This window comes from Taudactylus pleione, unplaced genomic scaffold (genome assembly GCF_031769625.1).
Source record: "Taudactylus pleione unplaced genomic scaffold, aTauple2 ptg000032l, whole genome shotgun sequence".
Classification (NCBI taxonomy): domain Eukaryota; kingdom Metazoa; phylum Chordata; class Amphibia; order Anura; family Myobatrachidae; genus Taudactylus; species Taudactylus pleione.
In genome coordinates, this window is record NW_028284434.1 from 9672267 (window position 1) to 9689996 (window position 17730).

Sequence of the window (17730 nt, forward strand, 5' to 3'; positions counted from 1 at the left end):
AGACCCTGAAGGTCTGAGAACCAGTGCCGTCTGGGCCACGCGGGAGCTATCAACAGGAGCGTCCCTCCTTCCTGTTTGAATTTCCGGATTACCCGTGGAAGAAGGGAGACCGGAGGGAACAGGTATGCGAACCGGAACGTCCACCGGACGGACAGAGCATCCACCAGAGACGCCCCTTCGTCTCTTGTGCGAGACCCGTACACCGGCAACTTGTTGTTGTGCCGGGACGCCATGAGGTCGATTTCTGGAAGACCCCACCTGTCCACCAGTAGTTGAAAAACGTCCGGGTGCAGGGACCATTCCCCCGGATGAACGTCCTGGCGACTTAGAAAGTCCGCCTCCCAATTGAGCACTCCCGGGATGAAGACCGCTGATATGGCCGGAAGATTGCGCTCCGCCCAAACCAGGATCCGAGAGACCTCTACGAGAGCCGCCCGACTGCGAGTTCCTCCTTGCCTGTTTATGTAGGCCACGGTGGTAGCGTTGTCCGACTGGACCTGCACCGGGCGACCCTGGAGAAACCGCTGTGCCTGCTGGAGAGCATTGAAGACCGCACGGAGTTCCAAGATATTTATTGGAAGCTCCGCTTCTGTCGGCGTCCACCTGCCCTGGAACAAGTGTGGACCCGAAACTGCTCCCCAGCCCCGAAGACTGGCGTCCGTTGTCAACAGGACCCAATTTGGAACCCAGAACGGACGTCCCTTGTTGAGGTGGGTCGTCTGTAACCACCACGTAAGGGACAGGCGAACCTCCTGGGTGAGCACAATCGTCTGGGACTTCAGAGACTGAGTCAGCCCCTTCCACTTGGACAGGATCAGGTGCTGCAGAGGTCTGGAGTGAAACTGGGCGTATTCCACCATGTCGAACACCGACACCATGGAGCCCAGTAACCTCATCGCCGAGTGTAAGGACACCCGGCGGCTGTGCAGACAACTGCGCACCCTTGACTGTAAAGCAGAGATCTTGTCCTCCGTCACGAAGATCCTTTGCTGTCCCGAGTCCAATAAGGCTCCAAGATGCAGAATCCTCCGAGACGGGATTAGAGTGGACTTCTGCCAGTTGATTAGCCAGCCGTGCCGTTGCAGCAGTGCAATGGTCAGGTCCAAGTGGCGTAACAGGAGCTCTGGAGATCCTGCCACCAATAACAGGTCGTCCAAATACGGCAACATGCGGACTCCCTGCAGCCGCAGAGAAGCCGCCATGACCGCCATCACCTTGGTGAAAACACGTGGTGCTGTTGCCAGGCCAAAAGGTAACGCCCGAAACTGGAAGTGGTCGCTGCTGATTGCAAACCTGAGGAACTGTTGATGGCGCCAAAGAATAGGGACATGCAGGTAAGCGTCCTGTATGTCCAATGACACCAAGTAGTCCCCAGGTTCCAGCGCCAGAATGATGGACCGTAGGGTCTCCATCCGAAACTTCGGGACCCGCAAAGACTTGTTGAGTGCTTTGAGGTTGAGTATCGGACGATATGACCCATTGGGTTTCTGTACCAAAAATAGATTTGAATAGAAACCCTGGCCCCTCTGGGAGAATGGAACCTCCACTATAACTCCAGCCTGGAGCATAGTGTGCAATACCTTCCGCAGCTCCGTAGCCTTGTTCCGGTCTGATGGGAGACCCGTGGTGAAGAAGCGAGCCGGGGGTCTGTGCCGGAAGGAGAGGGCGTATCCGTGGGAAACCACCTCCAGAACCCAAGTGTCTGTCGTAGTGGTCGACCAACACTGGGCGAACTGTAGCAGGCGGCCTCCCACCCTGGGATCCCCCAAAGGGAGGCCCGGACCGTCAGGCCGCAGGCTTGTCATCTGGCTTGGGGGCCGGACGTCTGGTACTCCATGCCTGCTTCCGGGGCTTGACCGATTTCTTAGGGCCAGCCTGTCGAGGAAACGACTGTGGTTTGGGCCTGCCCTGGGCCCTAGATGACCGAAAGGACGATGGTCCCGAACCAGAAGGAGCAGCGGCCGACGGGAGACAGGCAGATTTGGCTGCCGCCAGCGTGGCCACAATCTTATCCAGATCCGGACCGAAGAGAACTTCTCCGGTAAACGGCAACGCTTCCAGACCTTTCTTGGAATCTGCGTCCGCCTTCCAGGATCGCAGCCACAAGGTGCGACGAGCAGCTACCGCTGCTGAAGAAATTCTAGACACCAGAGTACTAATGTCTAGAGCCGCCTCGTTGATGTAGGTGGCCGAATCACGGAGATTGCCAATCAACTCCGCCTGATCGGCCGGACAGTCGGATTCAAAAGAAGCCTCTAATGAATCCGCCCAGCGCTCCATCGCTCTGGCAACCCAGCAAATGGCCATAGCCGGCCGTGCTGCCCCCCCTGCAAGGGAATAAGCGGACTTCAGGCAGATTTCTACCTTGCGGTCCGTAGCATCCTTAAGGGAGGACATGGATGGCATCGGCAATGTGGCACTACGGACAAGACGGGTCACGTGAGAATCCACCTGTGGAGGGGATTCCCACTTAGCAAAATAATTATCCGCGAACGGATAAGCCACCGCCAGGCGTCTCTGCGGCTGGTATCTTTTGCCAGGTTGTTTCCACGCCTCCTCTAAATGGTCCACCAACTGACCCGAAAGAGGAAAGACTGTGGCATCGCCCTTCACATCTTTGAAAAAGGCATACTTAGATTTAGCCGCTGGGGGAACTTCGTCCTCAATCACCAAGGCTGTGCGGACCGCCCGAATAAGTCCAGGAATATATACTTTGGACTTAGCATCAGCGTCCTTAGTATGGAGAGGTTCCTGATCGTAAGGATCTAGAATCTCCCCATCATCAGACGTCCCTTCGTCATCCTCATAAGGAGCGGACAGAGACGCCACCGGCCTTTTATGAGACCGCATCACAGACTCCCCTTGCAACACATCCGACAAGTGCTGTACAGAACTTGTCAGGGAGTTAACCCACGCTGGCTCCTGAGAACCCGGGAGCGGGGAAATAGGGAGACTGTGGGGTACCACCAATTGTCGTGGGAACCCCTGCATGGGTGACGACACCACAGACTGCTGGGACAAACCCATCGGAGTAAACGCGGGCTGCGGAGCTAACTGGCCCACTAAAGCTGTTAACGCCTGAGCGAAACAAGCCCAGGGCGGCTCCTGTACCGGTGCTGTAACCGTAATAGGCCGCGCCATGGACAAACACTGCCGGCAAAGGCCCTCCGCGCTACCCTCCCCCTCCGCTAACGGTACTTTGCACGTGGTACACTGTAGCCGGAGGGGAAAATCACTTTCAGACATGATGGCACCACGTATGTGACCTCTCTCACCAATTAAGTATTAAATAGGCGAGAGACCACCCTGCAGCACCGCACCGCAAGGGCTTTAGCAGAAAGAACAGGGACAGTAATAAAGCTGACAGTTTAGAGAAGAAAAGATTACAGGCAGCAGCGCTAGCACAGTCACATACAATGCAGAAAAATAACAATTCCTGCACTAACAGCGCTGATCACTCAACTACACAGACACAGGGCCTGGTAGGACACAGCGCTGCATACACAGACCTGACCACAGCGGAGGAGAGGTATGCGGGGGGACCCAGACCACGATGCTTCCGTCCAGCGCTTCCAGCAGCGTTCACCATGCGTTCTGGAGAAGATGGCCGCCGAGGAGCAGAGAGGAGGCTGGCCTGGGGGAGGAGCGCTGCCACAGGACCAGTCGGCAGCATGCAGAGAGGGCTGTGTGCAGCGGGGGAGGCGCCGGCTGTGAGACAGGGAAGGCGCGCTCCCCTGGCATGCATTTAACCCCTGGGACGCCGCAGCGCTACCGCTCTGCTGCGGTCCGCTGTCCCAGGGGGTAGTGGAAGCGCAGGTTGGTCGCCTGGCTCCACGCTGCAGCCAGTCCCCAGGGAGCCCCCTGCCTGGGGACTTAGGACCATGTGATCAGCGGGGACCCACCGCGGGACCCCGCTGCTTACCTCTGTCCCCCTTGAATCCGGCCATGGTCCGGAGCATCTGGGGTCACCGCTAGCTGTGACCCCAGACGCCCACCAGCATCCCCGGATCAGTACCGGCGTTCTGGTACCGGCGGGGTGTAGGGAAGACAGCATGGACGTCAGGACTGACTGTCCATGCTGTTCATCCAGATGTGCAGCCACAGCTGCATGAAGAATAAGCTTCAGGGGCTCTTCTAGCCCCCACTCCAACAGGTGCACCCGACTCCGGCCGGGCACCAAACTAAACTGAGGTGCCTTGGCCCGGGGGCGGGGTATAGGAGGGGGACCTAGTGCATCCTGGGAGGCTGAAAGCTTAACTCTTTGGTGCCCTGCGACTGACGTCACACCTATACCCCAAGGTATCCTGTGGAACCCTATGGACCCTGAAGTAGAAATAATTTTTTTACAGCTGGACTACAGGTGCCAGCAGGCCCTCGGTATTCGGGCATGCTGTCACTTCTTGCTCCAGAAGTGCGGGCATGCCGGGGCTGCCTCCTGAGACTTGTGGTCCACCTCTAACAAAAAATATTATTTACTATTTTTTTTACCCATTAACCCCACACCCACCGCCACCAGGGGTGCGGGGAATAGCCCTCTCGTAGTTCCATGGGAGGGGGGTCCCTATTTTATTTTTGGGGTTCCCACTTTTTGAGGAATTCCAGCTCTGGGCTGACCAGTTTGGGGCTGGCTAATGTGATGGCAGGGAGGCCCCATAATGTGTCTCCCCCTGCTATGGCATTATTTCATCAGATGGTTCAGACTGGTGCTGGTTATTGCAAAATAGGGGGAACCCTACACCCCGCCCTCTATTTTTCAGTACCCACCCAGGCAGAGAGATCCAGGGCTGAGTATGGATTTGGGAGAGGCCATACATTTTTTTTTTATATTGCAACTCTTTCTTAAGCTAATGAAGCCTGCGCAGGTCATAGTGATCTGTGCAGTGCTTCTGCCAAACTAGCCTGCCTCAGGCACGTATATTGTTTGGGCGGCTTTCCCGTTGTTTTGTAGTCGGATTTTGGTCGGTTGTAAAACTGACCATTAGTAAGTCTCCAGATCCTATTCTTCTCTATGTCGAAAATTAGATTTTTGGTCCGATGTTCTAAAGCAGGGGTGGGCAATAAGCAGCCCTCCAGCTGTTGTTGAAATACAAATCCCAGCATGCATTGCAACATTTTTAGCATGACCAAATAGCAAAACTGTGGCAGGGCATGCTGGGATGTGTAGTTTTACAACATCTGGGGGGCCGCTTATTGCCCATCCCTATTCTAAAGTAAAGTTTTTGGTAATTTTGCCGTCAATCTTTACTTTAGTAAGTGGTCAGTTTGCAAAACCGGTAGAAAGATGACCAAAAAACAAAAATGATCTTTAGTATATTTACTTCCTGTTTTTTTTATCGAGCAATTTTTGTATTGGCATATGGTGCCCAGACAGCTGCTGCTCCACTTTCTGCCATCATTGTGACTTACACAAAATATAAAACCTTTTCACCATGCACAAGTAACAAAAATAAAAATGAATCAACACCAGATAAACACATACAAGTACAAACCTGCAGATGCTACTATAGTTACAGCTATTTAACCTGTGATCAAACGCTGACCGGACATCATGTGTCAAAGAGGAGGAAATATCATAACAAAATACCATGTATTTGATTAATTACGAGCGAAGCACTGTTGGTGACAGTGATGTGTCGGCATTTGCATGCCAGTAACAGCACCCTACATTGCCCTTAAATCGTCCACACATTGTGACCCATGTGCTGTGGAGTGACAGGCAGGTGGGTCACAGCCAATCCGCGGCCGCTACATGTAGGGCAGCCTCTAAATGGCTGGCAGGTCGTGAGAATTTCAGAAGAGTAGCGTCTTCTGTCATTCCGCGTAGTATAGGTATATGTGATAACACATATACCTACACTTGTCCGAGTTGGAACGCGACAGACGTTTTTTTGATTTGCCAAGACCCATTGGATGCTACATGGAGAAAGGGACCAACCTGCGCCAGGACAGAGGTGAGTATTGGATTTTTTTTACAGGTAACCCATTGGAATACTACTTTTACAAGGGGACCGAACAGCTGGCAGTAGGTAAGTATGTATGAGTGTGGTAGGTATGTGCAATAAAATTGTACATTCGACAGTGTTTCTTATGTTTTTTTTTTTACAGCGGTGGAACGGGTGCCGGCCACCTGCTGGCACTTGTAGTTCCACAAATGCCAAAGGGCAGGTATGCTGGCACCTGTTGTTCCTCGGTAACAAACAATATTTTATATCTATTTTAACCACTATTACCTCCGTACCCACAGCCCAGGGGTGCGGGGAAGAGCCCCGAGCTTCAGCATAAGCCTTGGGTGCTCGGCAGAGGGGGGTCCCCGCCTCCCCTGATATCCCCGGCTTGGGTTGATAATGCTTTGCCCGGGGTGACCCGGTGAAAGGGTCCCCTGGCTGTGTCATTACACCCCAGCCGGATTTGAGCCCAGTGCTGGTTTTAAAAATAGGTGGACCCTTACGCAATGACCCCTTCCCCCTATTTTTAAAACCAGGACAGGCTCAACAGCCTGGTGCTGGTTCCTAAAAAACGGGGCAACCCTACTCTTTTTCTCCCTTGTATGTTTAGGAACCAGGACTGGCTGAGCAGCCCGGGGCTGGTTCTGCTTTTGGGGGGGGGGGAACCCTACGTTATAGTTTTTAAACATTTAACCCATTTTTTACAGTAAAAACACACAAGAAGAATTCACATATCTCACAGATATGTGCAGGCTGCTTTTATCGGGAGTGTTTGGCTGCGGTCAGACACTTGCAACTCGTGTGAGAAATCTCGATCTGATAAACCATCAGAAAACTCGATATCAGCTAAACACGATTCTTGGTAAATTTGAGAGTTTCAGAAGCCACAAATCACCAGTTTCAGCGATGCAAATCGAGTTTGGAAAAAACAAAACTCGATCAGACACGATTATTAGTAAATTTACTCCTATGATTCAAATGCTTACATAATTCTTACATGTAAGCCTGTAATGTACATGTAAATGCACATAAAGGTATCTTTAGAATTCCACATCTTAAACGTCCCTCTTTCCGTATATATATATAACAGGACCATAGGTGGAAATAAAACTTGATGTGCACTATATCAGAAGCACATATTTATTGTAAACATAAAAAGTCAAGGGGGAATCAAATAACTGCCAGCTGACATGGTAAGTTGGATAATCCGTTTGTCCAGCCACCCCCCCTGCACGCCTACAAAACGGGGCGAGCTGTCAATCACAATCGACAGCCGCTCCGTCTTGTAGTGAGTCCCACAGCGAGTGAAAATTCACTTGCTACGGGGCTTGCGCACGCCGCGCGTGCGCACTGCCTGGCCATTGACCCGCTCGCGAGCGCTTATCAGACCCATAGTCACTTATAGGAGATGGAATCATCCCCTATTGGTGACTGTGATTATCCAACTTAACATGTGAACTGGAAGTCATTTGATTTCCCCATGACTCTTATGGGGGCGAATCAATTCAGCGGGAGTTGAATAGCTCCGGGAAGTTGGTAACGGAACTATTCAATTCAGCACGCTGTTTAGTCTTACTCTTACAAGTTATGTAGGTTCTTGCGACTTAAGCTGGGTGTTTAGTCGCGATACCCGGCATTCATCGACTAAAGTGCCGGCAGCGAGGCTGTTAGCCCGTGCTAAGTCCAAACACTGCCTAGAGGTTCCGCATTTTTTTTTTCTAAATCATGTAAATGTTTATTCAGATTTTTGTTTTGTAACAAAATAAAAGCATAATTGGAAAGAAAATATACTGAAAATACAGAAAACGTAAGCGTTGCCGACAGAAAAAAAAAAAACAATGTAAAATAGATGCCGGTATATTAGTCAGATTTCTCCTTACATCCTCAGGAAGGTGAGATAAGAAATCACATTCAGTCACCCTAACAGGGCGCTGAATTGAATAGCTCTGGGAGCTCCCTCCCAGCGCCATCAACAGCGCATTGAATTAAATCGGCCCCTATGTAAGCATTTGAATAAGGATAGTTACGGTAAAACTTACCCTTGTTAACTCTCTTTCTTCTAAGTCCATAGGGCCCACAGGGAGACAATAGAGTGTAGGTGGGACTTAGAGGACCGGACACCAACAGCAAAGCTTTTTTTCTATCCAGGGATGCTCTGGTCCTTCCCACTATACACCGCCCACAGCCTGAAGGCAACTCAGTTTTGTTAACAAGCCCAAGGCAGGAACAGGATAGGAGAGAAGGAAGACTGGTACACTCAAGAATCACACTTCGAAGAAAGAGTTAACAAGGGTAAGTTTTATCATAACTCTCCTTTTCTTCTTCAGGGTCCATAGGGTTCCACAGGGAGACAATGGGGATGTACCAAAGCAGTTGTTCAAGGGCGGGGATGCTCCTGAACTGAGAAGAGAACCCAGCGCCTGAAGGAAGCATCCTGAGAGGCAAATGTATAAAAGGCATAGAACCTAAGAAAGGTGTGGACAGAAGATCACGTGGTTGCCTTGCATAGTTGTTTGGCAGAGGTGCCACGGCGGGCTGCCCACGAGAGACCAACAGAGCAAGTAGAATCAGCAGATACTGTAGCCGGCACAGGAAGGCCAGTCTGCGTGTAATCCTGTGAGATAGTTATGCAAAGCCATCTGGCCAGAGTCTTTTTGTTAGCTGGCCATCCCTTCTTGTGGAATCCATATAGGAAGTCCGATTTCCTAATGGAACTAGTACGGTCCACGTAGATCTTCAGAGCACGGACCACATCCAAAGAGGCTTCACCTGCCGAAAGGTCTGGTGATTGAAAGGCTGGAACCACAATTTCTTCATTAAGGCCGGTTTACGTGCTCTGAGCATGGTCTGGACCACAGAGCTAGAAAACTCTTTAGACCTTAGGAGGGATGTCTCAAGAGCCAAGCCATTAAAGACAGATTGGCCAGGTCCGGATGCAGACAGGGACCCTGAGACAACAGGTCTGGTCGTAGAGGAAGTTGGAGAGGAGCGTCTATGGATGGACTGTGAAGATCAGAGTACCAATGGCATCTGGTCCAAGATGGAGCTACCAACCGTGCCCCCTTCTTGCTTGAACTTCCAAAGACCCCAAGGAAGAAGGGAGACTGGAGGAAAGAGGTACGCCTAATGGAAGGTCCACCTCACAGATAATGCATCCACGAAGTCAGTGTCGGGGTCTCTTGTCCTGGCCCCATACACTGGAAGCTTGTGTTTGTGTTGTGAGGCTATGAGGTCCACGTCCGGTAGACCCCATTTGTCCACCAGGAGCTATAAGACTTCTGGATGTAGAGATCCCCTGCATGCACGTCGTGACGGCTGAGGAAATCCGCTTCCCAATTGAGAATCCCCGGGAATGAACACTGTGGAGATGACTGGGAGATGGTGTTTGGTCCATGCGAGAATGGGGGACACTTCTGCGATTGCTGACCGACTTCGAGTGACTCCTTGGTGATTGAGGTAGGCCACTGCCATGGTGTTGTCAGACTGTACTTGTTCTGGCCTGCCCTGAAGAATATCCTGAGCCAGAATGAGGGCTAGTAGATGGCTTGGAGTTCCAGGACGTTGATTGGTAAGATCACCTCGGCTGGAGTCCATTATCCTTGGAAGGAGTGCTGGCCGGTCACTGCGCCCCACCCGCAGAGGCGTGCGTCCGTGGTGAGGAGTGCCCAGTCTGGAAGCCAAAAGGTGCAACCCTTTTTTAAGTGGGACATCTTTAGCCACCAGGATAGGGACAGGCGAACCTCCGGAGAGAGGCCCATCTTCTGGAATCTGAGCAGATGGGGCAGCCTATTCCACCTGGAGAGGATCAGGTGTTGTAGGGGCCTGGAGTGAAACTGAGCGAACTCCACCATGTCAAAGGTGGATACCATGGATCTCAAGGTCTGCATTGCAGAGTGAATTGACACTCGGCGACTGTGGAGTAACCTGTGCACTCGGTGCTGTAGTGCAGACAAGAGTCTGCTGTCAGGAAGATTCTCTGAGCCTGTGAGTTCAGGAAGGCTCCCAGATGTACCATTCTTGAGAAGGGGTCAGGGAAGACTTTTTCCAGTTGATCAGCCAACCGTGCATTTGTAGAAAGGCAATGGTTACTTGTAGATGGCGGTGAAGAATCTCTGGGGAGCTTGCTAAAAGCAAGAGATCATCCAAGTATGGGAGTAGTCTGATCCCCTAACGATGAAGATAGGCCGCCATAACTGCCTTGATCTTGGTAAAGACCCGAGGAGCTGTAGAAAGCCCAAAATGCAGTGCTTGAAATTGGTAATGTTGCTGTAGGACAGCAAACCAGAGATGCTGCTGCTGAGAGGGTGCTATAGGTACATGTAGGAAAGCAACCTGAATGTCCAGAGACACTGTAAAGTCCCCAGGCTCCAAACAAGGACAATAGAGCGTAGGGTTTCCATATGAAACCTGGGTACCCTGATAAACTTGTTCAGAGACTTGAGGTTGAGGATAGGACATTGAGAGCCGTTGGGTTTCTGAACCAAGAAAAGGGTAGAATAATAGCCCTTCCCTCGCTGTGACGAGGGAACCAGAATTATTATCCCCGAGAGCAGCAAGGACTGAATGGCCTTCTGGAAGAGCAGGGCTTTGCTTGGGTTCGATGGAGGTCATATGCAAAAGAACTGCTGGGGGGGCCGCCTCAGAAATGAGAGGGCATATCCGTGGGAGACCACTTCTTTTACCCATGTCAGGCTAAAGGCTTGTCCTCATATTTGGTAGGAGGACGTCTAGTAGCCCAGGCCTCTTCAGTCCTAGGCTTGGAGGCCTTAGTGGATGTCGACTGCCATGGAAAGGACTGAACTTTAGCTTTTCCTTGGGGACAAAAGGACCAAAAGGATAACATCTGAGGCTTTGCTGTTTATACAGAGGGCAAGAACGCCATCTTGGAAGATGCCAAGGTAGTCACAATCTTGTCCAATTCTGGGCCAAACAGGATCTCCCCAGAATAAGGCAGAGACTCCAAAACCTTTTTAGAGTCCGAATCTGCATTCCATGAGTGAAGCCAAACAATACAGCGGGCTACCACGGAAGTAGCAGATGCCGTGGAAGCTAGGAGACCAGTATCCAAAGCCGCTTCTCCTAAAAAGGAGGCTGCATCTCTAATGTGAGGTGTAGGACAGCTGTTCCCTCGAAGCATCAGAAAGAAATGTATCTTCTAGGGCCTCTGCCCGACTCTCAATGGCTTTTGCATCCCAGGCCATAGCCCTGGCAGAACGAGTAATAGCTCCTGTAAGAGAGTATATAGAATTCAGGCAAGCTTCAATCCTTCTACCTGTAATCTCCTTTAAGGATGTTGCAGTATGGATAGGTAAGGTAGTGTTCTTAACTAGGCGTGTCACGTGGAAATCCACTATTGGGGGAACTTCCCATTTAGCGCAATCAGTAGCTGGAAGAGGGTAAAAAGAAAAGCGTTTAGGCAGCTGAAACCTTTTACTTTGTATATTCCATGCTTAACTCATAAGATTAGATAGCTGATCAGAGTGAGGAAACGCTGGCAAAACTACCTTTCATTTCTTAAATAGCAGCTCTTTTGCTTTAGGAGTGGGTTCTACCTCTTCTATTTGACAGCTCTCACAAGTGCAGGTACATTGAATTTAGAGGGGGGCTCCTCCTCTCCCGAGGGGGACTCAGAGTGAGAGAGGTCTGCATCTTCTGCCTCCCCAGATGATAATTCAGAATCTGATAGCTGGGTGGACTGGGAAGATAACACAGCACGCTTAGTAGGTTTACTAGGTAAGGGTCTCTCCTTGTGCAGCATTTGTGAAAGGCTGCAGAGGTAGCTGCCAGACTCTACACTGAGGTGGAAAGTACATCTACCCATGGGGGAGGCAAAGGATTTGCAGGGAGTACCTGCTGTGGCCATCCCATAGGGGGTGCTACCACACGGACCACTAGGTGGTCCGCAATTTTTGCCAACACCGGTGAAAAAGAAGCCATGGGGGGGTCCTGAGGAGAGGATGCAGGGGCTGATGGGCTAGGAGCCATATAACAAGATGCGCATAGACCATCTTGAATGAGATCATCTAAAGCTAAGCCTGCTAAACAGGATTTGCAAGACACCAGAGTGGGAGCAGCAGGCTGCATGTTATTCTTGCCTTTGCTAGACATAGCTGCAAGGATAATATAAAACACAATCTGCCACAGTGCTGTGAGCAACCCAGAAATATGTACAATGTGGCACAGTGTAGTGCGCAACACAGATATACAGTATGTGAAAGACCTCACAAATATAGGTAGATGTGAGATACAGTGAACCCCCTCAGTGTTCTTCCCAGGCTGTTTTTTGCGGGCGCACCACCCGGCAAGAAACAGCCTACCACCCGGCACTTTGGAGCCTGCAAGTGAGGACAGTATCTGGGAGCTGTATAAAAAAAGACCAGATCCTACAAACTTTGCAGCTTTTTCATAATCAGACAACTGGGCCTCTAATAATAAGAGGAGAATTAATATATGAAATGTTATTTTAAGTTTAAATCATTATAAGGTCAGGGTTTAAAACATATTGCGACAGCCCCCACCCCAGTGGCAAACACAGGATTTTGAAAGGGGGGTTTCCAATACTTGGTTACAAAACCAATGGCAAAAAATCTAACCACATACAGGCAGCACTCCTCGGGTACTCAATAATCAATACTCAATAATCCAAGTTGTTAATCCATTACTGTGCAACGTTTCAGATGAATTTATTACATATTTCATCAATGCCTTGACGAAATACTTAATAATTGCATCTGAAACGTTGCACAGTAATGAATTAACAAGCTTGGATTATTGAGTACCTGAGGAGCGCTGCCTGTATGTGATTGTATGTTCAAGACTGAGCGGTCTGCTTAGTTCTTAGGATCTGCACCCCGGGTGTTGAACTTTTTTATTTGGAGTCTACTTGACTATATTTATATGGAGCTTTTCAGCTCCTTGAAGAAATAAAAAGGCGGCACCGCAAACATACACAGTGACATATACACGCACACAGACGCACACACTGACACAGACTGCACTGACACAGACACACTAACACACACACTGCACTGACAAAGCCTATACACACACTGCACTGACAAAGCATATACACACACACATATACACAGAGCCTATACACACACACTGACAGACACTGCACTGACAAAGCCTATACACACACACACAGAGACTGACACACACACTGACAGACACTGCACTGACAAAGCCTATACACACACACAGAGACTGACACACACACAGACAGACACTGCACTAACAAAGCCTATACACACACACAGAGACTGACACACTGACAGACACTGCACTGACAAAGCCTATACACACACACTGACAGACACTGCACTAACAAAGCCTATACACACACACAGAGACTGACACAATGACAGACACTGCACTGACAAAGCCTATACACACACTGACAGACACTGCACTAACAAAGCCTATACACACACTACAAAGAAACAAGCAACAGTGATCTGCAGAAATGAATAATGATTTTGCCTTAAATTGAATTGACAAAGCCTATACACACACACACACACACACACACACACACACACACACACACACACACACACAGAGACTGACAAAGCCTATACACACACACACTGACAAAGCCTATACACACACAGAGACTGACACATACTGACAAAGCCTATACACACACACACACACTGACAAAGTCTATACACACACACACACACACACAGAGACTGACACACACACACACTGACAAAGCATGTACACACACACAGAGACTGACACACACACACTGACAAAGCCTATACACACACAGACTGGCACACTGACAAAGATCACCCTCCCCCCACATGTAAAACATTACACCCACCTGTGGTGCGGCTCTGGGAGAGAGCGCTGGTCACTGTCACGCAGCAAGCTCCGATGTCTCAGCCTCCAACAATGCTGGTGTGCTGTGCCCTATTTGAACTGCCCGGGAAGAGCTATGCGCAAGCGCTGCAGCTCCCCCTAGAGGCAGCTCAGCCAGGGACAGTTGCAGGGCTCACATGTTTTAAACAAAAAAAAAAATTATTGTTAAGCTGGGCTGCGATGGAGTGGCGGGCAAGGGGGGTTTCTAGGTACCCTCCCTGCGTGCGCGGGTGCACCCGGTTACTTCTAATTGCCACACGGCTGGAAACATTTTCTGGGGAGAACACTGCCCCTTATACCTTAGTATTCCAGGGTTATATTGAAAGAGGGAAAGGTTTAAGCTGACAGTTGAGAAAAGTAAACAGACAGCAGCGCTAGCACAAGTCAATGCAGAGCAAACAAGTTAACTGCAGTGGGCACTAAATTCAGCTACACAGCTCGCAGTGGCTGGTAGGAAATAGTGCGGTATAACCTTGCTCCTGGGAGAGGTATACAGGGAGACAGGTCCCAGCGTTCCCGGAGACCTGAGGCTACTGCAGAAAATGGCTGCCGTGAGTCTCTGAAGGGGCGGAGAGTGAGGGAGGAGCAGCTCAGTGGCGGCAAGACTGCATTGGTATGGCGCCCTGAGCTGGGGAAGGGGCAACAGGGAGAGGACCTTCTCCCCTATGCTGACATCAACCACCAGGTCCCTGGCCTTAGCTGTCCCCTGCGCCAGTATAGGTTATTCCCAGGTGGTCTACTGGAATCCCAGACAAACCGGTGTCCACATCAGTTCCTCTGGTCTATCTCCCGAGACCGGAGGTAAGACTGCGCATAGACGCAAGCGGGGACCCGCCTCACCTGTCCCCTTGAGTCCCGGCGGCACTCTGGGGTCTGAGGAGCCCTGCTAGCTAGATTCCCTCACAGCCCACTACTTTTCATAAAAAAACAAATAAAAACAACCATGACATACACACACAAAACAGCAGTCATATAGTCCTAATAATTAAATACATCACAGACTCCTAGGACCTCCTATTCCCTAAACTAGCCCTTGATTACTCAACAGGATAACTGCCTGTGGAAAAAAGTTATTTAAGTGCCTAGCAGTTTTAGCCCGGCGCGATCTATAACGCCTACCTGACGGAAGGCGATCAAATAAGTCATTACCAGGGTACATTTTATCCTCCACAGAATTTTTTGCTAGCCTACAAGTCCTAATTAAACATAATTCTTTAATAGGTGGAAGATCAACACCAATAATCCTTTCTGTGGCCCTAATTACTCTCTCTGTCTGTTCTTCTCCTGTTCTGTTATCGCTCCAAACCACACAGTGATCGTTGTACAAAGGACAGACTGGATTATTGCAGTATAGAAAAGAACTAACAATTGCTTCAGCAAGTTATAATTCATGAGCTGCCTCAAGAAATACATTTTTTGTTGTGGTTTCTTTACCATGGCGTCTGTCCCTGGATATCACAGAAACCTAAAGTTTTCCTCCACAGACACCACACTGTCCACAATAGTGATCAGGGACACCACAGGAGAATGCCTCCTAAAATACACTACCATTTCCATCGTCTTAAGTGGATTTAGCTCTATATTATTACGACTACACTAATGAACCAACCGCTCAATCTCTCTTCTATAAGCGGACTCCTCAACGTCTTTGATGAAACCAATAACCGTAGTATAATCTGCAAATTTTAAGTGCTTCACGGATGGGTCACTCGAGGTGAAGTCGTTCTTGTATAAGGAGAAAAGCAAGGGAGATAGAACACATCCTTGGGGAGCCCCCGTACTGATCGCCCGAATACTCGATGGAAACCTACCCAACCTAACCTGCTGCTTCCTATCCTCCAAAAATTAACAATCCAGCAGCAAGTAGCCACTGGGACCCCCAAAGTTTGGGATACAATAAGCGTGGAACGACAGTGTTGAACACAGAGCTGAAGTCCACAAACAGGACGCTTGCATATGTTCCTGGCAAGTCCAAGTGCTAAAGAACATAATGCAACCCAATATTAACTGCATCGTCTACAAACCTACTTGCCCTATAGGCAAACTTCAAAGTGCCCAAAAGGGCCCAATGGTGTCCTTCAGGTGGGTCAACACTAAACGCTCAAATGTTTTCATGATCACAGATGTCAGTGCCACTGGTCTGTAATCATTTAACCCCTTAACAAAGGATTTCTTAGGTACTGGAATAATCATGGAAGACTTCGAACAGGATGAAACTACACGATTCCAGTGATCAATTAAAAATCCCAGTAAAAACAGGTGCCAACTGCTCTGCACAGATCTTCAAACTTGATGGCGATACACCATCCGGGCCAGGAGCTTTCCTACACCTCAGGCTTCTGAACAGCTTTTCCACATCCCCCTCCACTACCCTTAATGCAGGTACTAATCCCTTAGGACAAGATGGAGAAATAACAGGAGGATCCTCCAATCGAACAGTAGAGTCCGAATTAATAGATAGTATAAAGTCGGATTCCTGAAACAGGTGCAGGTGCTGCCTGTACTTAAATATAAGGAGCTTTCCCAAAGAGTACAATTTAATACAGAATGTCAGTTACATACTTGAAGAATCTGTCCCTTTTCTGTAACGTTCATTTCGCTCTTCAATCCAGTCCCATAAAGACTTTTCACAAAGTTTCATCTGTATGTACAGCATTAGATGATACTGAATCTGTGGGAAAACAAAATTACACGTCATTGTAACCTATCTCTAACTGCATAGTATTTCCAGCAATTATGTATTTTTAGATAAAGTTTTGTCAACTGTCTGAAAACAGAAAATGTTTGCGAGGTAAGGACAGTATATTTAGGAGACACAATTTATTTATTTTTATATTGTGCTTACATATTACACAGCACTTTACAGAGAGTATTTCTTCATACATCAGCCCCTGTCCCAGTGCCATGTATAATCTATATTCCCTATCACACTGACACACATGGCATACACTAGGGTTAACTTTCTGTCAGAAGCCATTTGACCTACCAGTATGTCTTTGGATTGTGGGAGGAAAACGAAGTACCATGAGGAAATATACCCAAACACTGGTAGAACGTACAAATGTCACACACATTTGTAAGAATGGAACCCATGATCCCAGTGCTGTGAGGCAGCAATGCTAACCACTGTGCCTCATTTCTCCATAATGACAAGGTATTGTCATCAGTTAAATAATAGGGGGAAGGGGGGAAAGGGAATGGGGCCCTGCACAGGTAGGATAATTATATGAGTATGTATTAACAAAAAAACCCACTGTAACGCGTTATTGTTCCAAATAAATATTCGTATAAATAACAATGTGTGTTGGTGGTGCTCCCTGGAATAAATAGGTAAGTATCAATTTTGGGAATTTGCGAGAGCAAAGAAGAAAATTCCTTTTTTGGGGCACTCTTATTATTGAAATTGTAAAGATAATGATAATTACAACTTAACTTTAATTACCTACTATTATTATAAAATATTGTTAGATAAAAGGCGAAAATGTGTACTATATATTCATGTATAATCTATATATCTAGGAATTCATCTCCATTCGTGATAGTTCAGAAATTACTATTAATTACAACTTATTCTTACAGATATACAAATATCAGTGTTAGAAAAAAGCATGTCCTTTTCACCCACGAGCCAATTTGTCAGATTCCAATGGGAGACCAGTCTCAGGATTTTCTGTCGCAAACTTCTTTTGACTAAATTCTATGCAAACAAACAGGAAACAGAGGTAAATGATAGTATTATAAATTGGTCACCACAGGAACAAGATATTCTTCAGATCTTAGAAGATCTAAGGGAAGAAAATCCTAATACTCAATCCTCTAATACGAGTACAACTAGACCTCAGTGTAAGAAAAAATCCACATTCTGGCCACAAGACTATGTGTGCCCAGAAGTGAGGGTTTTTATGAATCTAGTATC

General features: G+C 48.6%; 1 protein-coding gene across 1 annotated transcript in view; it reads right to left on the bottom strand.

The window, feature by feature from the left end:
* The window catches only part of LOC148538954 (eukaryotic translation initiation factor 2-alpha kinase 1-like), a 222279-nt gene that overhangs the window by 69764 nt on the left and 134785 nt on the right, over window positions 1–17730 (bottom strand). The window contains exon 12 of the mRNA XM_088451962.1: window positions 16377–16485. Within this exon, the coding sequence (XP_088308088.1) occupies window positions 16377–16485 (109 nt within the window). The remainder of the gene's footprint in view (window positions 1–16376; window positions 16486–17730) is intronic.